Raw genomic sequence first — 25,094 nt, 5'->3', positions numbered from 1 at the left:
TCAAATGATTTGTGTATTTATTAGACCTATATTCATAATGTAGATTCAATGTAATCTTACATTTGCAATTAAATAATTTCTTTGTTATGTTAATTGAAGGCTTTCTTACAGTCTATTAATGATTGATAAATGCTCCACAGAGGACTGTCTGATTAAGAGACTAACCAAGATCAACCGCATGGACATCGTCCATCTTATTGAAACCCAGATGAACAAGTCAGTCCAAGAGCAAACATCTAGAACTTATGCAGAGATAGAGAAGACACTGGATCATAGTGAAGGTAGTAACACCTCTAAACATTCAATTCAGCAACCAATATGAAGGCTCTATCTAACACCAGGTTCTATTTGTGTATTTGCTTGCACTATTATTCATCATGTGTGTGTGTTTTTCAGTGTCAGTAGCCCTATCTTCAGTGCAAGAGGATGCAGACAGCCCCAGAATTGTGAGAAGGGTGGAGTCAGACCGCAGACCACCCCCTGCCGTTTCTGAAGAGGACCTCTCAGTTGCTTCCCTACTGGATATTCCTTCCTGGGCAGAGCCTGTTGGACATATCCACTCAGAGAGCATGCATGGTGACCTGTTGGAGGAGCTTGAGATCCCACAGTAAATTATTAATTTGAAATTATTCTTGAATGTGCAACACACATCTCCAGCATAATGTAGTGTCACATAATTTGACAAGCTTCAACTGACACCCATAGTACACACCAGTCACACCACATAGGCATAAAAATATAAAGTAGTCAAAACTGCTGCTTTTCTGGATGTCAATATTTCCCAGCATGTCGATGCAGGGATATAGAACAGTGCCATATCCTGACACCACCAGTGTGCATGCTTACATAGAACACAGTGGGTGCAGGTATTTGCCCCGCACCCATTGTTTGTGGGTGTTGCCCTTTAGTATTGTTAGATTAGGGCTTTGACATATCACATTCATGCAAAGTCTTATTTGTGACCTAGGCTTCTTTTGTGTTACAGTGAATTGAATCCTAACCTGTGGACTTCCGAGGATGTAATTACACAAGAACCTACAAGTTACGACAACTCGGATGAGCAAGTAAGTACGCTTCCCACTTCAAAAGAAGCAGCATTGGGGAGCCAAGCAACTCAGGTTTATGACCCAAAAGTGAAAGACCAGCAAGATTGCTGCAGTGTTGAAGTTCATTTCATCAGGCCTGTCCAAGGTGGCACTCAGTGCCAAGTCAAAGATGACTGCAGCCAAACCTTACCACTGAAGCATTGTGGTTGTGAAGATGAGCAAGGGCAATCACCTGAAATTCTGAAGTTATCATCATCTGTATCTATCAGAGACTTTGGTCTGAGCCTATCTGAGTCAGACCAAGCTGAGACTGACTTCAGTGAGCTTTGTGATGAGTTTAGCTATACAACACAGCTTGGTAATAGAGACACAGCTAAAACCATTGTCAGAAGAATCTCTGACTCTAGCCTGTTAGACTTGCCACCAGAGGACCACCAAGCAACTTTGGCCATGACTGAAGATGACACAGATGTAGCTCAAAAAAGTAGCCTCTCTCAGAAGTTTACTGATGAGGTCACAGCCCAATTCTTCAAAGTACTGTATGGTCATGACAAGGTCCCACAGGTTTCTGGTGTGAATATGGGCTTCAAACCCTTCAAGTCAAGCAAGGAAGAAAACACAAAACCCCAAGTATACAGCGATGGGTATCCGGAAAACATGCCCTTCATTGATGATAATGATGTCCAGTCAATTGAACCCATTATTGCTGCAGCTAAGTACAGCATGGTGAAACCATTCAAAATGAAGGTACCAAAGACCAATTTGCCACACAATCTGACAACAGGTAGCCCTGCTCACATGGCTTGTGACTCAACTGATAGGTACCATAATTGCTGTTCTGTTAGTCCAATCAGTGACCATGTCATAGTTAGGGCAAAGACATCCTACATCTCTGAGCAGAAGACTGCCTCTTCCAGCCTTTTCCTGCCTATCACCCATCTCGCTTCACAATCATCTGAGCAAGATGTGACATTACCTTCCACTTGTATAGAGTACAGCCCTTTGACCACTGATTCTTTTGCATCTGGGAATCAGTGTGGCTCATTTTCACCTGCTAACGAAAGGGGTCTCTTCCCTGCAGAGGCATGGATATTAGATGACCACATATCTAGATTGTCATCCCCTGACTCTGTCATGTCAATTGGTGATTATAGGGCAATGTCACCTGACTCTCCACAGGGGTGGGGAAGGGTCTTACCTGACTTTACCAGTATATTGGATGACAGCGGGGCACTCTCTCCAAGATCTGATGCATGTAGTTCACCAGACGTTACAATTATTTTCAGTGAAAATAAATTACACCCCAGTCGATCACATACATATGCATGTGAACCACTGTTCGAAAGTTCTGAAGATTTTGCCACTGCTGTAATATCACACTCCCTTTGTTCTGAGTCCTTTGAGTCTTGGAAAAAGTATAGGCCACTGTCCCCTGACTCTCAAGTACCTAAATATATTCCACCTATACCTGAAGGTCTACAGATAAAGAGAGAGTTCAGAGTATTCTCATCTGTCACATCAGATACTGAGTGTGATGATTTTATGCTTGAAGATGTTTCTCTTGATAGTAGAGCATCTTCACCTGACTCAATGACATCTATCCATGGATATGGATCTTCAGATTGCCGACCATCCTCACCAGAATCTCAGGCTTCTCAGTGCAGTTTCTCATTTCTTGAACTCTTGCTCTCAGAACCTATCCGTGCCCAACTTATGAGTCAGTATTGTGATTATTATTTATTATATTCAGGAGGAAATCCACCCTTACCACTACTGACATCAGCTCCATACACTACAATCGGTGGTGAGGAAGTGGGTCAAGGTAGCCCTTTAACACCAGATTTAGTAGCTTCAGATCATGATCCACCTCTCCCTGAGGAATCACTCACATCAAATGGTTATCTCCAACCAGATTTGTCAGGTTCACAGTACAATCATATAAAATGTGATGATTTGCAATATTCTTCTTCATCACCTCTTGATGAATGGTGGGATGAAAAAAGCACAGATGCACCAGATTCAATGACATGGCATGTAAAAGCTGAAGAATCGGCACCTCTGTTTACAACAGCTGTTTCAGCTGCAAAATATCTTACACATGAAGATGTCAAAAGTATCCATAGTGCAGATTCAGACTGCTCAAGGAAAACAAAAAAGTCATTTCAGGTCAGACCGCTGTCATCTGAAACCACAAAACCAGATGAGGAAAGTAGTCAATCTTTCCTTGATTACTGCTTTTCTAAGTTGAAACCACAATCTTTTAAAGGCATACCATCACCAGATCAATCTGTTGAAACTTGTCATATGTATTACCAACTACCATCACCCAAACCAATGGTCTTTAACTTGTTGGAGAGACCAAAATACATTTTAGAGTTTCCAAATAAAATAGCTCCAACGTCAAACACGGAAGCGTCCTTACTTAAAACTGCAAAAACAGTGTGGAATTATACAATAGTTGAAGATGGAAGGAACACATTACAGCCACAGTCAGATGAATGCTTAGGACAACTATATACTAAGGTATGCCTTAAAAACGCAGTGTATGAAACAAGACAGGATTCTCCAAAGTCAGCATTTTTGACAGACTTTAGAGCATCCTCCCCAGAATCCGTTGCGTCAGTTGAGCAGCGCTCTTGGTCTCCTCGCATGACATGTGGCCAGATGAAGAGTCAACATTGTAACTATTACTTACAGTACTCTGAAAGTAGACCAGTATCACCTCTTTTAACACTGTCAGATGTTGAGTATTCCGGATTTTGTCTCGAGGAATTGTTTGACGCCAACAGACCAGATTCTCCAGATTCACTTACTTCACAGTTGGCAGCTAAACACACGAGCGTAACTGTAACTGCATCCCCACCACTTTCCACTGCTAGACCTACATATGCAGATGTTGTGCGGGGCATTACACATCAAAAACATGCAGACACTTTTTTGGACATCAAATCGTTTGAAATGAGACCTCTGTGGCCTGCGTCAGTGTCGTCAGACAAGGAGTGCGCTCACTCTTCCATAGACGATTGGGTGACTGAGTTAAGACCACAGTCTCCCGAGTCATTGGCGTCTCAAAGTGAACTTAGGCCCCTCTCTCCTGACTCACCTGTTCCTCAGTTCAGATCTCCACATATCGGCTACGATGTGGAATTTTCAAGGCTCAGGTCGTTTACACCAGAATCAACCTTTTCCGACTGGGAAGGTACTGATTTGTGTCTGGAATCTCTGTTTGATGAGACCAGACCAGAGTCCCCGCAGTCAGTTTTATCGGACTTTGAACTTGATAAGTTATTTAATAGCAGGGCATTGTCCCCGGAATCCATGTCTTCCGATTTGGACTTTTCGCTCCTGCAAGACTGGTTGGAGGACTTTAGAGCATCCTCCCCAGAATCCGTTGCGTCAGTTGAGCAGCGCTCTTGGTCTCCTCGCATGACATGTGGCCAGATGAAGAGTCAACATTGTAACTATTACTTACAGTACTCTGAAAGTAGACCAGTATCACCTCTTTCAACACTGTCAGATGTTGAATGTTCCGGATTTTGTCTCGAGGAATTGTTTGACGCCAACAGACCAGATTCTCCAGATTCACTTACTTCACAGTTGGAAGCTAAACACACGAGTGTAACTGTAACTGCATCCCCACCACTTTCCGCTGCTAGACCTCTTACATATGCAGATATTGTGCGGGGCATTACACATCAAAAACATGCAGACACTTCTTTGAACATCAAATCGTTTGAAATGAGACCTCTGTGGCCTGCGTCAGTGTCGTCAGACAAGGAGTGCGCTCACTCTCCCATAGACGATTGGGTGACTGAGTTAAGACCACAGTCTCCCGAGTCATTGGCGTCTCAAAGTGAACTTAGGCCCCTCTCTCCTGACTCACCTGTTCCTCAGTTCAGATCTCCACATGTCGGCTACGATGTGGAATTTTCAAGGCTCAGGTCGTTTACACCAGAATCAACCTTTTCCAACTGGGAAGGTACTGATTTGTGTCTGGAATCTCTGTTTGATGAGACCAGACCAGAGTCCCCGCAGTCAGTTTTATCGGACTTTGAACTTGATAAGTTATTTAATAGCAGGGCATTGTCCCCGGAATCCATGTCTTCCGATTTGGACTTTTCGCTCCTGCAAGACTGGTTGGAGGACTTTAGAGCATCCTCCCAGAACCGTTCGTCAGTTGAGCAGCGCTCTTGGTCTCCTCGCATGACATGTGGCCAGATGAAGAGTCAACATTGTAACTATTACTTACAGTACTCTGAAAGTAGACCAGTATCACCTCTTTTAACACTGTCAGATGTTGAAAATTCCGGATTTTGTCTCGAGGAATTGTTTGACGCCAACAGGCCAGATTCTCCAGATTCACTTACTTCACAGTTGGAAGCTAAACACACGAGCGTAACTGTAACTGCATCCCCACCACTTTCCGCTGCTAGACCTCTTACATATGCAGATGTTGTGCGGGGCATTACACATCAAAAACATGCAGACACTTTTTTGGACATCAAATCGTTTGAAATGAGACCTCTGTGGCCTGCGTCAGTGTCGTCAGACAAGGAGTGCGCTCACTCTTCCATAGACGATTGGGTGACTGAGTTAAGACCACAGTCTCCCGAGTCATTGGCGTCTCAAAGTGAACTTAGGCCCCTCTCTCCTGACTCACCTGTTCCTCAGTTCAGATCTCCACATATCGGCTACGATGTGGAATTTTCAAGGCTCAGGTCGTTTACACCAGAATCAACCTTTTCCGACTGGGAAGGTACTGATTTGTGTCTGGAATCTCTGTTTGATGAGACCAGACCAGAGTCCCCGCAGTCAGTTTTATCGGACTTTGAACTTGATAAGTTATTTAATAGCAGGGCATTGTCCCCGGAATCCATGTCTTCCGATTTGGACTTTTCGCTCCTGCAAGACTGGTTGGAGGACTTTAGAGCATCCTCCCCAGAATCCGTTAAGGCCAGTTGAGCAGCGCTCTTGGTCTCCTCGCATGACATGTGGCCAGATGAAGAGTCAACATTGTAACTATTACTTACAGTACTCTGAAAGTAGACCAGTATCACCTCTTTCAACACTGTCAGATGTTGAATGTTCCGGATTTTGTCTCGAGGAATTGTTTGACGCCAACAGACCAGATTCTCCAGATTCACTTACTTCACAGTTGGAAGCTAAACACACGAGTGTAACTGTAACTGCATCCCCACCACTTTCCGCTGCTAGACCTCTTACATATGCAGATATTGTGCGGGGCATTACACATCAAAAACATGCAGACACTTCTTTGAACATCAAATCGTTTGAAATGAGACCTCTGTGGCCTGCGTCAGTGTCGTCAGACAAGGAGTGCGCTCACTCTCCCATAGACGATTGGGTGACTGAGTTAAGACCACAGTCTCCCGAGTCATTGGCGTCTCAAAGTGAACTTAGGCCCCTCTCTCCTGACTCACCTGTTCCTCAGTTCAGATCTCCACATATCGGCTACGATGTGGAATTTTCAAGGCTCAGGTCGTTTACACCAGAATCAACATTTTCCAACTGGGAAGGTACTGATTTGTGTCTGGAATCTCTGTTTGATGAGACCAGACCAGAGTCCCCGCAGTCAGTTTTATCGGACTTTGAACTTGATAAGTTATTTAATAGCAGGGCATTGTCCCCGGAATCCATGTCTTCCGATTTGGACTTTTCGCTCCTGCAAGACTGGTTGGAGGACTTTAGAGCATCCTCCCCAGAATCCGTTGCGTCAGTTGAGCAGCGCTCTTGGTCTCCTCGCATGACATGTGGCCAGATGAAGAGTCAACATTGTAACTATTACTTACAGTACTCTGAAAGTAGACCAGTATCACCTCTTTTAACACTGTCAGATGTTGAAAATTCCGGATTTTGTCTCGAGGAATTGTTTGACGCCAACAGGCCAGATTCTCCAGATTCACTTACTTCACAGTTGGAAGCTAAACACACGAGCGTAACTGTAACTGCATCCCCACCACTTTCCGCTGCTAGACCTCTTACATATGCAGATATTGTGCGGGGCATTACACATCAAAAACATGCAGACACTTCTTTGAACATCAAATCGTTTGAAATGAGACCTCTGTGGCCTGCGTCAGTGCCGTCAGACAAGGAGTGCACTCACTCTTCCATAGATGATTGGGTGACTGAGTTAAGACCACAGTCTCCCGAGTCATTGGCGTCTCAAAGTGAACTTAGGCCCCTCTCTCCTGACTCACCTGTTCCTCAGTTCAGATCTCCACATATCGGCTACGATGTGGAATTTTCAAGGCTCAGGTCGTTTACACCAGAATCAACCTTTTCCAACTGGGAAGGTACTGATTTGTGTCTGGAATCTCTGTTTGACGAGACCAGACCAGAGTCCCCGCAGTCAGTTTTATTGGACTTTGAACTTGATAAGTTATTTAATAGCAGGGCATTGTCCCCGGAATCCATGTCTTCCGATTTGGACTTTTCGCTCCTGCAAGACTGGTTGGAGGACTTTAGAGCATCCTCCCCCAATTCCGTTGCGTCAGTTGAGCAGCGCTCTTGGTCTCCTCGCATGACATGTGGCCAGATGAAGAGTCAACATTGTAACTATTACTTACAGTACTCTGAAAGTAGACCAGTATCACCTCTTTCAACACTGTCAGATGTTGAGTATTCCGGATTTTGTCTCGAGGAATTGTTTGACGCCAACAGACCAGATTCTCCAGATTCACTTACTTCACAGTTGGAAGCTAAACACACGAGTGTAACTGTAACTGCATCCCCACCACTTTCCGCTGCTAGACCTCTTACATATGCAGATATTGTGCGGGGCATTACACATCAAAAACATGCAGACACTTCTTTGAACATCAAATCGTTTGAAATGAGACCTCTGTGGCCTGCGTCAGTGTCGTCAGACAAGGAGTGCGCTCACTCTTCCATAGACGATTGGGTGATTGAGTTAAGACCACAGTCTCCCGAGTCATTGGCGTCTCAAAGTGAACTTAGGCCCCTCTCTTCTGACTCACCTGTTCCTCAGTTCAGATCTCCACATATCGGCTACGATGTGGAATTTTCAAGGCACAGCTCGTTTACACCAGAATCAACATTTTCCGAATGGGAAGGTACTGATTTGTGTCTGGAATCTCTGTTTGATGAGACCAGACCAGAGTCCCCGCAGTCAGTTTTATCGGACTTTGAACTTGATAAGTTATTTAATAGCAGGGCATTGTCCCCGGAATCCATGTCTTCCGATTTGGACTTTTCGCTCCTGCAAGACTGGTTGGAGGACTTTAGAGCATCCTCCCCAGAATCCGTTGCGTCAGTTGAGCAGCGCTCTTGGTCTCCTCGCATGACATGTGGCCAGATGAAGAGTCAACATTGTAACTATTACTTACAGTACTCTGAAAGTAGACCAGTATCACCTCTTTCAACACTGTCAGATGTTGAGTATTCCGGATTTTGTCTCGAGGAATTGTTTGACGCCAACAGACCAGATTCTCCAGATTCACTTACTTCACAGTTGGAAGCTAAACACACAAGCGTAACTGTAAATGCATCCCCACCACTTTCCGCTGCTAGACCTCTTACATATGCCGCTTTTGTGCGGGGCATCACACTTGAAAAACAATCAACTTCATTGTTTGAAGAAAATCCAACCTCCCTCAGCTACTTTTTATCTGAAATGAAATCATTTTCTGCTGAAGGCTCTACTTCAGTACACGAGTCACAGAAAAAACTGATTTATATCAAACTTGACCCTTCTGAATCCATGTCATCAAACTCCACAACATATTCTTCGGAACACAGGAAAAGACGTAAGCCTGTCCTTAAGAACTTTATGTCACATTTGTATGATCCAATGTATAAGGGAAAATATTCTTTCCTGAAATAATTTTTTAACTGAACCCTTAAAAACAGTCTTGCATGATCAACATTCCACCACAAAAACATTTCAACATTATAGCCACCTGGTTTGCAGAACGTTTTTCAAGCTTTTCTTCTAGTTTTCATACCACATCAGATGACAAAAGTGCTGTGATCACTGATTCTCTTTCACCACCATGTCATAGCGATTCTTATAGGCTATAGTATAGTAGAGTATAGGCTATCATCACCTAAAATATTACATCCAGATGATGGAAATGCTTTATATTCAACCTCCTTATTCACTGACCAGAGGCTACCTTCTCCAGAATCGTTTGCCTCATGTGATGAATTCACTGCCTTATCTCCTGACTCACAAATTCCCCAGTTCAACTGTAAACCTTGTTATTACATGCATTTGTCAGAAAACAGATCTGTTTCACCAGACTATATAATTCTGGAGAGATTATACTGATTCATGTCTCGATACTTTGTTTGATGAGATCAGACCAGATTCTCCTGAGTCCATTGAGTTTGACAGTGAATTACAGTGAAATATTGCTGATGTCCTTCAGCAATATGCCATCAGATAATGAGTACACACAATCATTCCTTGACTTGTCATTTTGACCGCTAGATTCCATACTCTATAATTTCTAATGATAAATTACCCAAATGGGAGATTAATGCATTTATTGTGTTAGGATATCTTTTAAAAAACAAATAACACTTTAATTATACATTTATCAATATTCATATCATCGCATATAGTAAACCGTAATTATTGCATACGCTATATTCACACCAGTGTCACCGGCTCCCACTTTGCCTTCAGCCCATCGGTGATGCCCACGCTTGTGTGCACGGAGCTCAGCAAACATACATTATTGCTCGGCTTTCCCTGGTAGATGGTGAACGTCGCATCTATACATGGCACACCTTCTGTGCTGAACAGCTCCGCTTGCTCTTTTGCGGAGGGGGGCTCACGCTTAGTTTTCCCCAGGTTTTCAACTAGGCTGGTCTTCTTGGCCTGTAAGGCGGTGGCCAGTTTCATAGAAGTGAAGAAATTATCTGGTAATATTTCTTCCCTTACCCAGGAATGGCTCCCCAGTTTCAGCTCCACACTTTCTCTCACGAGCTGATCTAGGCTCCGCGTCTCCTCTTTTCCCAGAAATGGAGCCCCGTTCAGCATGGATTTTGAATTGACATCCGCAGCCAGCCAAAATTGTCAGGTCATGAGCTGTCACCACGGTGCTGATGTGCCTCAGCCACAGTGCAGTCCCTGATGTGTTTCAGCATGCCATCGTCAAACACACACAAGAAGGCCGTGAGCCGTGTGTGCTGTGGGGCCAGCACAATAGAACAATAGAACAATAGAATAGCGCAAAAGTCACTGCGGTCACTCTGACTGCGTATGGCCGAAATAGGTAAAAATGATCATATTTTCTTTGCCTTTTGTTTAATTTATATAAAACCTATTGTAAATAAAAATACAAATACTTTTAGGAAAAGTCAGGTACCAGCAAGATTGTATTTTTTCATTCAACAAAGTTATTACGCATATAAATTTCAAAAAGGTCAAAATGACCGTCGTGGCCATTCTAGTGTTAATGGCACACATACGTGATCCAGTCTATGAAGGAAAATATGTCTGTGATGACGTTAATTTCTTTGAAGATGCAGTTGATAAATGGTCTGAGAAGGCTTGTGATCAAAACTAATTTGAAGATTTACGTCAGCATGGGAGAGCCACATAGCCCAGCCAAATCTTGTAATTTTGAAATCATACCAGACTCCAAACCATTACAGGATTCCTCACTATCCCATTCTACAGTACTTAATCTTACAATAACAGATTCACATCCTGAAATGCTGATGTCACCAACCATAGCTCACAAATGACCTGTCTTTTTTGTCAGGCCTCCTCCCAGGACAGCAAAGAACCTAGACTAGATCAGGGCAGACAAAACAGGGTTAGCCAGTTTTGCTCTGAGTTGAGTCACATGCCATCTGTAGAACAAAAATTTGAATGTCATCATGCTATCTGGCTGGAGGAGGCTTTCCATGAACAAACTCAAGCAAAGAGAATTGTTTAAACGAAGACCACGTGTGCATGAACATAAATGGACAAACCCTGAATCACAATTAAAGATGACACACGCCCAAGATTCATTTTCCAAGAACATGAAAAGAAAATCCATGAGCGAGGACAAGAGCAAAAGTTCCTTGGTGTCGGTAAGACAGCACAAGCTCTTGCTCAGCAATGAATGCAGTGTTGCTTTCAAAAGTAATAAATGTGGCAATAAATAATGTGAATGTGTAGAATGTAGAACTCTTGCCTCAAGCTTTTATTAATAACACCCAGAGGCTTCACTGTCTTGCTGTGGCATGTTTGCATTAGAGCAGAAGAAATGATCTTTTAGTGAAGCACAACTAATGGAAATTACAGAGTGACCCTATCTTATTGACATGAGCTTCTTGTCCTGATATGGAATGTTCTCATAAGCTACATAGATAAAGAGCTAACCAATGGACTTAGTGATACCATTACACTGCCTGACTTGACTGCTTCAAGCCTAAGGAGATTCAAGTGTCTTCATTTTATCTTACCTAGATGCCACACATTTTCTTTATTTTGTATTTTCTAAGATTACAATCTACTGTAGTTCCAATAAGTTGCATAGTTCTATTTAGAACTTTGTTTAACAGCCATAAAAGTCTTAACCAATCGATGTACTTGCCACAGCTAGAGGCATGTACTGTCTGCTGTGTTTGCTTTCCTGTTTGTAAGACACAGGCTCCCACTACTTTCAGAACAAACATAAAAACAGATCACAGAGTCATACAACTCCATTGGCGCCCCTAATGTTTCCTAACATGACAATGCCCCAGTGGAAGCCATATCCAAAGAAGTTCAATTTCGAATTCATTTCATTTGCAAAATTAAATGTGTTGACATTATTACATGTCTGTAGCTAGACTTTGCCTCCCATATTCTGTCGTCTCAAATGTCTAGGCAGGGGACACAACATCACTGGTTGGTTGTATTTGATTGAATTATTTTACCTGGTGTAGTGGCATATCATTTTTACAAAAATTATTGCAATATGCTTTTCAAAATGTTGAATTATGTTAGTAAATCAGTATGTGAAGCAGACCAGCAGCAGAACAGACAATAGTAGCATTTGACTATGACAAATACTGTAAACTGGTGGGTTTAGCATTTTGCACAAGTGCAGTGCTTCCTGCCCTATATTATGACAGAGCAGCGACCATTTACTTGAAATTAGTGGAAAATGACGCATGTCCACCTTCATGTTACACCAAATCTTGATTTTGACTCAAGTTCATTTGTACCCTGCTTTTAGTATTGTAAAATGATGTGTTGTCAGTGATGTTCTCAATGTAATATCTCCAAATATGCTATTATCAAGAATATTTCCTAAATATCTTAATTTTCCAGCATCTTAATCAGTCATTACATGTATGTAATGCATTTTAAATTGTAAATGGCCTGTTAAATAACATTTATTAGCATAAATAAGATACTATTGCAATGACCTAAACACAAGTGGGTTACAAGTGAATTTCCTCATTTGAGACACTGCTCTAATGTATAAAACCTGAGCTTCTCCTTGACAAATGCATCCTTCATTTGAGTCTTCCTTTCATGACCAAAAGAAATCACAAATCAAATTTGTTTATAATTTTCTCCCACTCCACTGTACCATTTCTTGCAGGTATCAACAACATCTTCCAAGACAAATCTTTCAGAATCTTCAAAACAAAAAAATGTTCATTTAGAATGGAGTCAGGTCTTTCCAACTAAGATGCCATCCCTGGCACATGATTCAAACATACTTTCCACTAAAAGTATCTTTGACCTAAGTAAAACACAATCTGAAATCACATTGACCAATAAAAGTAGCTCACCACAGGAAAAAGATGAAAAACTCATCTCATCATCGTCATTCCCCAAACAAAGTGAAAATTATGGCTTAGCTGAACCAAGCTCAGTGATCCCAGACTCCCTCTGTCAAACAGCTCAAGACAGTCCAGATGACCAAACCATCATGTCCTCAGAGTCCACTCCAACACCACCAGGGTCTGGGTCTCCTCAGCTTGACCAGCTGCTGTCAGATCTGGAGGAAATGAAACTTAAGTTTAGACCAGAGACACTTTACCCACCTCTGTCAGAATCTAGTGATGAAAGCCCTGAAGATGATCAAATGTATGAGTTTGAAGACCTTTCACCTGAAGATCGATGCCCTACAGAAGATAGTGATACCCTAAGAGTCAGCACGTCATCTGATGTACAGCTTGCGGAAGTTTCTAACCACACAAATGTAGCAATCACAGAACCTGCACATTTCCAGACATCCATTCAAGATAAACCTATAGTAGTCTCAGTCACTCCTGATTTAACAAAAACCTCTGAGACAAGTGTACCATCAAGCCTTGGTAGTTGTAAAGATAGGTCTGTATCCCCTACTGAGTCCCTTCCAATTCCAGAATCTCCCCAAAGATTTTGTGAAGTTCTAGAATCATCACTGAAGTCAAGTTTTCCTTTGGACTTATTCCACTCCAGCAAATATGATGAAAATGCTACTGAGACATTTTCTTCAGTGTCTTTCCCCAAAGAAGCTGCAAAGAGTCAATCTGACAAACCTGAGGAACATCTCGCTAATCTTTGTAAGGAAGATTCAAGTCAAGAAGAACTTGAATCAGCTATATCATCTAATGACTCAATGGGTGTAACAGAAGAAATATCAACACAGAATATCCAAGATCAACTTCCATATTTATGGAAGGCAACTTCTGTTGAAGCCACTCAGAGTGAAGATTTCTCTTCTCAGTCTCTTTCTGATTCGACTCCGGAGACAGTTACATCTGCAAGACAATTTAGCTTTGAGGAACTGATGGTGTACCCCTCTCCATGGAACTTGACGATATCCTCAGATGAGGATAGGCCAAGGACCAGTAGACAGCATTCAGAAGAATCTCTGACTCCAGTAGACTCTGAGTGTTTTGCCTCTCAGCTCACTTCAGTTACACCCAAAGCAGAGATGACTTCATCAACCTCTGATGAGGAGTACAGCATCCCACCTGGGTATGCAGATATCTCTTCTACCACAACCATCTATACCCACATGCCTCCAGAATATGCAAAAATTGTGCATAGTGGTGCAGACAGCCCAACATTTGAATACTCTGATGCAGAGCCTTACTTTGACTGCAAACAGGCTGCGTCAGATTTCTCAGAGACTGAGCCTGATGAAACTGAGACAAGCACCAGGTTAAATGGAGATCAGCCCCAGGATCATCCTAGCTATCCTAGAGTGCTAGAAAAGGTGAATCGACAAGCCCTGTTGTCCTCTGGAAGTGAAGATTATGAAGATGCTCCTTTTGTCCATGAGTCTCTTCATAATGTACAGGAAGAGGCTAAAGAATTATTACACTATTCAGAAGCATCGGATGAAGAATTTACCCTGTGTGAGGCTTCACAACCGCCTCGTGTCTGTGAAATTGGGGCATATGATGATACTGATAATTATCTGACAAGGGTAAGATGAAATTTGGTAAACCACCCCAACCTGCAAGCTTTTCCCAGAGCTGAGCTTAACCAAATACTATATTTGCTTCAGAGGAATGACTGCTAACCCTCTGGCCACATGGATGGGATCTGTAACTCCTTATAACCCTTATTTTGTTTTGATTTCAAATTTAACCAGTCCTAACTCAGCATGTCACTTTGCTGCTTGTAACCAGCTGTATCACTCACAGTAACATAAGTTACATGTTTTTTTCATCAGCAATTACCATATTAATTCTAAATAAAAGCATGGTATGTTTTGCAAACGTTTTTTCCAAGTTACTGACTGCAATGTTGTACTTTCCTATGTAAGATATGAAAATTAATTGTAAAACACTAAAATACTGGAAAGTACACCATATCACTCTGCTTATTGCTTGCTTTGCTGCAAACATAGCATTCATATTTTGTCATTCATTAAATCTTAATGGATTTATGTTGCTTGGTCAGGAGATCACCGCAGAGCTCGGATCAATGTCTGAAAGTTCAGATGATGAATTTTTGACCACCAGAATAGTGCGAAGGAGAGTTATCATTCAGGTATCTGATTTAGCATGATTGATTGATTGAGTTTTAAATGAGCATGGAGGATGTAACTTATAGAGTGCAACTTTAACCAGGCTAGGTCTTCACTGACAAGTTAAAATGTTTACTGTCTAACAACCTTAAGTCTCATCAAAATGGGTGAAACATTTGTATTTGAAGATTATATTAGGTTTTATAAGAAACCTACCACTTGATTTGCATAGATGGCTGAACCTCATGGAGGTGTTTTATGCTGCTGTGAGCACTTCTTTGATGGTTTATTTGACAACCTAACCTTTTCCTTGAAAATGCAAGTTTCCTGTATCCTAAAGTCCCTATTCTCTCACTTATTTACTACCTAAAATGCAAGTTTTATATCCTATTTTTTCTCTAACATGCGTGTGGATATTACACTGACCCAAGTTAGCATTCCTGATTATTGTTTGTCTTGTTTCCCTTATAGGCTGATGAAATGCCTGACCTCCCCACTCAGTCAGTGATGGAGGAAAAGTACAAGGATGAAAATGGACACATTGTTGTCAAAAGGGTAAAGCAAGATTCTATATAAGCTCTCGTGCACATATCACATGGCAGTATTTAAATTGGTAGCAACAACAGCCAGTAAAGCTTAGCTGATGTGTTTAGTTACCTTCTCCTTTAAACAAATACTTCACCACCTAATATTCTTTGAACACATGATCTTCCTCAGGTCACCCGTAAAATTATTCGCAAGTGTGTTTCCGCGGATGGTGTGGAGCGTGAAGAGGTGTCATTAGAAGGAGCGCCCCAGGGGTCCATCAGTATGGCAGAGGGAGATAGATACTCTAAGGTGGTGAAGCGGACTGTACTGAAGAGTGAGGGAGACCACGCAGAGGTGTGTGTACTGTATATTATGCGTGTGTTCATTATCATAGTCTTCAAAATCTAACATTTATATTGGTAATAGTATATAATGGACAATTAAATAACAAACTAATGACTTTTTCTTCTGACCTAGGTAACATTTGCTGAATGTGAGGGTTTCTCAGCATCAAAGCAGGAAGGTTGTAAGGTCAGTCGTGTAGAAAGGACAACGGTAGTGGAGGGTGAAAGGACAATGACACACCAGGGTGATCCGTCTTTGTCCTCTGACCTCCCCTCAGCCCAAGACGACTTCAAACAGGTTTGTTAATAACCTCGTCTCCATTATTCCCTAACCCAGATTTAGCAGCTTGTACATGCCTACCTGCTACACTGTATATGATAGGGCCTTTATTTTTTAGAAATTTGCAAAAAAATATTTGAGGATGGCAGCATAATATTGCCAACATATTGTAGCTCAACTACAGTTCTTCTGTAGAAAATTATTTCACATGCATATGGAGAGGTACCAAGTCTCCATTTTTTGTTTTCATAATTAAATAATTCCAAATTAAGTTAATACTGTTTTCTCCTTTTCATGCCACCAGGCACTAGGTTATATAAGTGGTTTTAGCAGAACAGAGCTCCCTCATGTGGTAGAGAGAGAGACTGAAAAAGAAGATGGAACTGTGGTCAGGAGGTGTGTGAGTGCTGGAGTGCACCTGTTTGATTGATTGTTTGTGTGACTCTTTGTATTTTGTGAGTGTGATTTCTTACAATGACAGCTCTGCTGTAGGTTTATTAGTTTTACTAATATCGACTAATGTTTGTGAATGTTGCTATCATTAACCACGTAGTCAAGTAGCGTGTTGTAAATGTGTGTGTTCTTAATCAATCAAAAAGAGATAACATACAATGAACCCGATAAGATATGTGTTTGTAATTTTGACATTTTGGAGACACCGTTTATCAAATCTAAGATCCGCAATACTATTTTAATTGTGAGGAATAAAACTGTTGGTCCATTGTTGTCCCATGCATGCAGTTGGAATTATTATTATCATACCATTTAGTGGAGCAATTTTGCAGCTTGCATCCCATTAGACTGTGGTTCAGTTCAATCATGACCCGGTTATACAAGATAATGCACAGATTTGTTGTGAGCAGTTTCATGTAGGAACTATTTTCTTTCTATAGATAGTTCATACATGAAGCTGCCCACAACAAGTTCTGTGGATTATATTAACTAGGTCATGATTTCTGGAAAGAGACATTGCTGTTGAGTTTTTCAAATTAATTTTTTGGAGCTTTGAGCACCTCAAGCCGAGTGCCATATAGTCCCATTATATTTTAAAAATAGACATCATACATAGTAGACATCTCTACGGCTGATATCTCAAAAACTCAGCAACTCACACCAAAACATAATAATGGATAAATAGCACCACAGGTAAGAGGAAAAATATGTATTTTTGATTTTGGGGTGAACTGTCCCTTTAAGTATTCCACATACTTAAGGAGCTAAACAGGAGGCAAAGCAACACAAAGTTAGTCTGTTCAATTTCAGTAAGTGCCTCAGTGGTGGTAGTATGCTATCACCAAGGTTTATAAAGGCTGATAATGTCATGTATACAAACAGGTGTACACAAATCAAAGGAAAACCCTGAATAAATAAGTGGAGATGCAAATTCTTCCATGTTGGGCAGGGGTCCATGAAAATGATGTAAATCATATGATATGGCCTTTGCATTCAGCAGATCTCATCCCAATTGTTGAGGTCCGGAGACATGGAGAATCTATGCCACGGAATACTAAAGTTGCTTTGGCAGCTCATGGTGGCCCAACACCTTAAGAAAGACACTTTATGTTGTTTTTTCCTTGAAATTGTTACCCATCTTTAGTTGTTGGGGGTCAGTTTATATGTAATTGCCATGACTGTGCCACTGCACAGAATCTGGACTTAATCATTAGCCTGTTTAAAGTGTTTTATAACATAATCTTTAGGTTTCTGTTGCTAGAAAGTAGCTATGAAGTTGCTGTGCCTATGATCACAATTGAATGCTGGATTTACAAAATATCATTTGTGGGTGTTTTGTTTCTCTCCCATAACTTCTTACAAGTATAGCAACATCAATTCCTTTAATTTAATTTCCACAGAGCCTCCGGTGCATTGTTTGAGGTTGCTGATGTCTTCCTCTGTTTGTTTCCACTCCCTCCGTGTTCCATCTCTAGGGCCCACATGCGTAAAGGTCGCACCCTCAGACGAACAGTGGTGAAGGGAGCTGGGCAGCGCAAACAGGTCCTTCTAGAGAAAGTGGACAACCCCAGAAAAGGGTCAAAACCAGGTGATCTCCAGCAGCATCTCCACCAGCTCTTTCACCGCTACTACGAAGAAGAAAAGGAGGACAACGATGAGGAAGAGTAGAAGAATGTGTAACACTCTCCCCCTCCCTGGCTCTGCCCATACTAAAGTCCCCTTCTAATCCTATGCATTAGCCACATGCAATCCCAGTGTGCACCACGGCACCTCAAAGCTACCACAGTCTTCCCATTTAAGTCCTGGAAGATTAATTTTTGTTCACAATTTTGAGTTTTCTTTCCTTTCTTGTAGAATGTATTCATGATTTTCTTTTCATGTTCGGATGTTGTTTTGCCTTTTTGTGACCAAAGAAAGCCTTCTGTTGTTTTCCTGATTAATTTTACTTTCTATGTCAGAATTGTCTTTAATATTTTTGTCTTGATGCTGTGGTAGAAGAACAAAAAAAACAAACAAAGAAAATAGAGGGATACTATTCACATCAACTAACTCACAAACCTCCTGAAGGCAAAGAACACTTTACCTGCAAAATACTTGTACTGCTCTCTGAGTAGGTGCTTGAACTGAAAGACAATATCTCACACTGCACTGCCTCTCACTACCAGAGTTTCTCAGATATTCCTTATTTAAAAACGGTCTCTCTCACTGTACTAGAATCTCTGCTCTTTTGATTCAGGTGGTCAAGATGTCACACAGAGAAAACCAGACTGTATTGACACTGAATTTAACTGCTGCTGCTGTGTTTTGTGTAGGCTATGTGTAATCTGTCTTTGGGAATTATATATTATCTATAATCTAGACATTACTGGCATCAGTAGCCTAGGAATTAATAATCACTCATGTGAAGTAGAGCAGGCATGACTAATCAACATCTGTCATTATGATCCTAGCTTTGACTGCTTTGTAGTTCTATGGATTGCCCTTCTGCCTCTCTTTCCTGTGTATGTCTTTCTTTCTGTGTTACTATATGTAATTCTATTTTTTTTTCTTTTTCTCTTTGATGGTTGATCTTGGCTCATGCTGTGTGAATGGTGAATGTGTGAGTGAGGTTGTACTGTAGGTACTGTATGTTTGAGTGTGTCTATGCATGTGTTGAGTTAAATACTGCATTGTCAGCTTGTATGAAGAGGGTATTATTTTAGGCTGATTTTAATAATTTGAATTTCTGTTGTTTAAAGATGTCTTATTTTAGAGGTTTTTTAATTTTGAGTTTAGTTTACTAGTTAGTATAGAGAATGTTTAATCTTTGTGTGAATGTGAGTGAGAAGCTTCTTTTTATTAGGAAGTACCTCAGAATTTGCCACTGGTGAATAAGATCATCACAGCTGTTTTAGAGACACTTATCTGATATGACATGTATGGTATTTAATGTTAGACTTTATTAGTTTATTTTTTTAACAAGAAATTGTTGGACCAGGTGTTTGCAGTTGTGTGGTGTGTGTTTGTGTGTGAATGAGTCTGTGAGTGTAGTAAGAGTGTGTGCCAGTTTCTGTCAGCAAAGAAAAGAAACATTTATTTTACACAAACCGCATTTGCACTCCTGAATGTCAGGAGGGAACACCTCCATGCTTTTTGTGCACAGGATATGAGGTACAGTATATCTTAGTCACAGAGAGAATCGCATTTTGACTGGACAGATGATAAATACAAGACAACATTACACCAGGCACACGCGTAATGAGGCAGGTTGAGAGCTTAAATATGCCATTATTCACAGCTCTGAGCATCGCTACTCTATGTATCTACAACATGTAATGTATTTATTTCACTATCACTGTTTACTTTGTGATTTAGAAAAATGTAAAATGCAAACTAGTGAAAGTTCACTGTGACAGGTATGCTTTTAATTTGAAGAATCAGCATCCCTTTTCTGTGATGATGACAGTTATATACATATACAATGCATATATATATATATATATATATATATATAAGGGCATGTATTACTGTATCAAAATTAAAAAAGACAAAAACAAAATGGCTGCAGTGTGTCTATGGCTGATAGAGAATAAAAGTCTACAAATGTATAGTGCTGTATCTTGTTATATCTTGTGAATTTGTACAGTTTCACTTACTACAGTAACTCAAACATACTATACAATGCACAGTGTGTACTGTAGCAAAACTATAAATGTATTTAAAAAGATTTACATAAAACACAACAGTGCATGTTTTTAATCTTTAATCAACTAACTGCTGCTCTGACAGCTGGAGAAGCAGGGCAGATCTTGTCCTGTCCTGAGTACTAAGCAGACCTAGTGCTGCAGCTGGGCCATATAGGTACTGCCGTAGTGGATGAATCTCAGCAGCAGATACTTGTTAACATCAGTATGACATTTGATATAGAAATATGGCCGATTTAATAATATACCTGAATAATTATAGTTACATTATGCAGTTAGCATAATATAACTATAAAGCATAAAAAGATTATAATATATTATAATCTTTTCAATTCTAAGCCAGCAGGGTCCACCATTCCATAAGGCTGAAAGTACCACATTTATTAAGACACTTAAATCAGTTGCTTGGGAAGAAATGCCACACAATATGAACAAGGTAGCAGCCATGTCAGTCTGGGGAAGAAATAGACATGCAATTCATGTACACGCCGGGGTGAAATCCACCATTTTGGAGGAGTTGTAATCATAGGATTTAACTCCTTTGATTTTGCTCCCTACACCTGGCCTGCCTTTAAATACATAATAATTATGTCTGAATGTGTACACTTTTACAAAAAGCCCTTTTTTGCCATGTAGGCCTATGCAAACCAGATTTGTCCTGTTACCTTTATATAGATATTATGGCATGTCATTTAGGAAATAATTTGGAAGCTATGAAGTGTGATTATATGGAATGAAACTCGAATATATGGAATGAAACTCAGAATATATTGATAGAAATGTGAGAATGTTGAATGAAATCTTGAGAATCCATAATCTATAGTTATCTTTGTCATCAAAGTGAAAGCCTTCTGAATTCCCTGGATGTCATGTTCATTCCATATATTCAAGTTTTATTAATTCCATATATTCAAAATTCATATTATATCTATAAACATTTCCTAAATGGCATGCCATAATATATATGTACATATATATACAGTACAGACCAAAAGTTTGGACACACCTTCTCATTCAAAGAGTTTTCTTTGTTTTCATGACTATGAAAATTGTACATTCACACTGAAGGCATCAAAACTATGAATTAACACATGTGGAATTATATACATAACAAAAAAGTGTGAAACAACTGAAAATATGTCATATTCTAGGTTCTTCAAAGTAGCCACCTTTTGCTTTGATTACTGCTTTGCACACTCTTGGCATTCTCTTGATGAGCTTCAAGAGGTAGTCACCTGAAATGGTCTTCACTTCACAGGTGTGCCCTGCCAGGTTTAACAAGTGTGATTTCTTGCCTTATAAATGGGGTTGGGACCATCAGTTGTGTTGTGCAGAAGTCAGGTGGATACACAGCTGATAGTCCTACTGAATAGACTGTTAGAATTTGTATTATGGCAAGAAAAAGCAGCTAAGTAAAGAAAAAAACGAGTGGCCATTATTACTTTAAGAAATGAAGGTCAGTCAGTCCAAAAAATTGGGAAAACTTTGAAAGTGTCCCCAAGTGCAGTCACAAAAACCATCAAGCGCTACAAAGAAACTGGCTCACACGCGGACCGCCCCAGGAAAGGAAGACCAAGAGTCACCTCTGCTGCGGAGGATAAGTTCATCTGAGTCACCAGCCTCAGAAATCGCAGGTTAACAGCAGCTCAGATTAGAGACCAGGTCAATGCCACACAGAGTTCTAGCAGCAGACACATCTCTAGAACAACTGTTAAGAGGAGATTGTGTGAATCAGGCCTTCATGGTAGAATATCTGCTAGGAAACCACTGCTAAGAACAGGCAACAAGCAGAAGAGACTTGTTTGGGCTAAAGAACACAAGGAATGGACATTAGACCAGTGGAAATCTGTGCTTTGGTCTGATGAGTCCAAATTTGAGATCTTTGTGCGACGCAGAAAAGGTGAACGGATGGACTCTACATGCCTGGTTCCCACCGTGAAGCATGGAAAAGGAGGTGTGATGGTGTGGGGGTGCTTTGCTGGTGACACTGTTGGGGATTTATTCAAAATTGAAGACATACTGAACCAGTATGGCTACCACAACATCTTGCAGCGGCATGCTATTCCATCCGGTTTGCGTTTAGTTGGACCATCATTTATTTTTCAACAGGACAATGACCCCAAACACACCTCCAGGCTGTGTAAGGGCTATTTGACCAAGAAGGAGAGTGATGGGGTGCTCCGCCAGATGACCTGGCCTCTACAGTCACCGGACTTGAACCCGATCAAGATGGTTTGGGGTGAGCTGGTCCACAGAGTGAAGGCAAAAGGGCCAACAAGTGCTAAGCATCTCTGGGAACTCCTTCAAGACTGTTGGAAGACCATTTCAGGTGACTACCTCTTGAAGCTCATCAAGAGAATGCCAAGAGTGTGCAAAGCAGTAATCAAAGCAAAAGGTGGCTACTTTGAAGAACCTAGAATATGACATATTTTCAGTTGTTTCACACTTTTTTGTTATGTATATAATTCCACATGTGTTAATTCATAGTTTTGATGCTTTCAGTGTGAATCTACAATTTTCATAGTCATGAAAATAAAGAAAACTCTTTGAATGAGGAGGTGTGTCCAAACTTTTGGTCTGTACTGTATATATATATATATATATATATATATATATAAAAAAACTTTGTCCTTCACCCTCCGCGGGTGGTCTCATCCTTCGACCTCGGGTCCTCTACCAGAGGCCTGGGAGCTTGAGGGTTCTGCGCAGTATCTTTGCTGTTCCCAGTACTGCACTCTTCTGGACCGAGATGTCTGGTGTTCTTCCAGGGATCTGTAGCCACTCCTCCAGTTTGGGGGTCACTGCCCCGAGTGCTCCGATGACCACGGGCACCACTGTTGCCTTCACCTTCCAGGCCTTCTCCAGCTCTTCTCTGAGCCCTTGGTACTTCTCTAGTTTTTCGTGTTCCTTTTTCCTGATGTTGCCATCGCTTGGTATCGCCACGTCAACCACAACGGCTTTCCTCTGCTGTTTGTCAACCACCACGATGTCAGGCTGGTTCGCCATTACCATTCTGTCAGTCTGGATCTGGAAGTCCCACAGGATCTTGGCTCAGTCATTCTCTACCACCTTTGGAGGTGTTTCCCACTTTGACCTTGGGGTTTCCAGTCCATACTCAGTGCAGATGTTCCTGTACACTATGCCAGCTACTTGGTTATGGCGCTCCATGTATGCTTTTCCTGCCAGCATCTTACACCCTGCAGTTATGTGCTGGATTGTCTCAGGGGCCTCTTTGCACAGCCTACACCTTGGGTCTTGTCTGGTGTGGTAGATCTGGGCCTCTATTGCTCTGGTGCTCAGGGCCTGCTCCTGTGCAGCCATGATGAGTGCCTCTGTGCTGTCCTTCAATCCAGCCCGCTCTAGCCATTGGTGGGACTTCTTGATATCAGCCACTTCAGTTATGTTCGGTGGTACATCCCGTGTAGGGGTTTGTCCTCCCATGATGGTCCTTCCTCCAGCACGTCTTCCTCTGTTCCCCATTGCCTGAGACATTCCCTGAGCACGTCATCTGTTGGGGCCTTATCTTGGATGTACTTGTGGATCTTGGATGTTTCATCCTGGATAGTGGCTCTCACACTCACTAGTCCACGGCCGCCTTCCTTACGGCTAGCGTACAGTCTCAGGGTGCTGGATTTGGGATGGAACCCTCCATGCATGGTGAGGAGCTTTCGCGTCTTAACGTCTGTGGTCTGTATCTCTTCCTTTGGCCACCTTATTATTCCCGCAGGGTATCTGATCACTGGCAGGGCGTAGCTGTTTATTGCCTGGGCCTTGTTCTTCCCATTGAGCTGACTTCTTAGGACTTGCCTTACTCGTTGGAGGTATTTGGCCGTTGCTGTCTTCCTTGTTGCCTCTTCGAGGTTGCCATTTGCCTGTGGTATTCCAAGGTACTTGTACCCATCCTCAATGTCTGCTATTGTTCCTTCTGGGAGTGAGACCCCTTCTGTGTGGACTACCTTCCCTCTCTTTGTCACCATTCGACTGCACTTCTCAAGCCCGAATGACATCCCAGTGTCAGAGCTGTAGATCCTGGTGGTGTGGATCAGTGAGTCGATGTCCCGCTCGCTCTTAGCATATAGCTTGATGTCATCCATGTAGAGGAGGTGACTGATGGTGGCCTCGTTCCTGCGTCGGTATCCATAGCCAGTCTTGTTGATTATTTGGCTGAGGGGGTTCAGTCCTATGCAGAACAGCAGTGGGGACAGAGCATCTCCTTGGTATATGCCACATTTGATGGATACTTGTGCAAGTGGCTTGCCATTGGCCTCAAGGGTGGTTTTCCACAACCTCATCGAGTTTGCATCGATGTTGTACATCCCTTCGGTAAGCCATTCAGGGTGCGTCCCATCTCTTAGCAGCTGATTCATCCTCCTGGTTCATCCTTTGTGCGAGTGCAGTGAGCTTCTTTAGCCAGCCAGGATGTCTGCCGCTGTTTGGCCGGGCGGTCCTTTCTCAGGGCGGCCAGCCACTGTGCATCGCTGTTGTGTGATGCCTCCCTTTCCCATATACTTTTCCAGTACTGTTCAGTTTCCAGCCTCGGTGGGTCTGCCCTGCCCATTGAGCGTACACTTTCGCAGGTTGAGTTGCAAACAGCCGGTTTATTCTTCTGGCTTCATTATCTCTCGTGTATCTCTTTAGGCGGCTTTCTCAGGGCGGCCAGCCACTGTGCATCACTGTTGTATGATGCCTCCCTTGCCCTGAACAGTACTGGAACTGTTAAGTACAGTTCCACACTGGATGATGGTCATTGCTCAATGCATATCAGAATACAGAAAAAAAGATTTTGAAATTATAAACTTACCATTTTACTC

General features: G+C 41.8%; 1 protein-coding gene across 18 annotated transcripts in view; it reads left to right on the top strand.

Moving 5' to 3' along the window:
- The window catches only part of LOC122873220 (ankyrin-3-like), a 77,530-nt gene extending 57,343 nt beyond the window's left edge, over window positions 1-20,187 (top strand). For 15 of the 18 annotated variants that reach the window (XM_044189642.1, XM_044189638.1, XM_044189643.1 and 12 more), the window contains 10 exons: window positions 141-281; window positions 397-607; window positions 986-1,064; window positions 12,626-14,449; window positions 14,929-15,018; window positions 15,467-15,550; window positions 15,713-15,877; window positions 16,001-16,165; window positions 16,452-16,543; window positions 18,076-20,187. In XM_044189642.1, coding sequence (XP_044045577.1) covers window positions 141-281; window positions 397-607; window positions 986-1,064; window positions 12,626-14,449; window positions 14,929-15,018; window positions 15,467-15,550; window positions 15,713-15,877; window positions 16,001-16,165; window positions 16,452-16,543; window positions 18,076-18,268 — 3,044 coding nt within the window. In that variant the 3' untranslated portion in view covers window positions 18,269-20,187. The remainder of the gene's footprint in view (window positions 1-140; window positions 282-396; window positions 608-985; window positions 1,065-12,625; window positions 14,450-14,928; window positions 15,019-15,466; window positions 15,551-15,712; window positions 15,878-16,000; window positions 16,166-16,451; window positions 16,544-18,075) is intronic. The other 3 variants (XM_044189646.1, XM_044189647.1, XM_044189648.1) reach the window with 3 other exon arrangements.
- Window positions 20,188-25,094: the final 4,907 nt, after the last annotated feature.

This window comes from Siniperca chuatsi, linkage group LG3 (genome assembly GCF_020085105.1).
Source record: "Siniperca chuatsi isolate FFG_IHB_CAS linkage group LG3, ASM2008510v1, whole genome shotgun sequence".
In the NCBI taxonomy this organism is placed as follows: Eukaryota; Metazoa; Chordata; class Actinopteri; order Centrarchiformes; family Sinipercidae; genus Siniperca; species Siniperca chuatsi.
The sequence above is the reverse complement of the archived record's forward strand: the minus strand, read 5'-3'. Positions and strand labels throughout refer to the sequence as shown.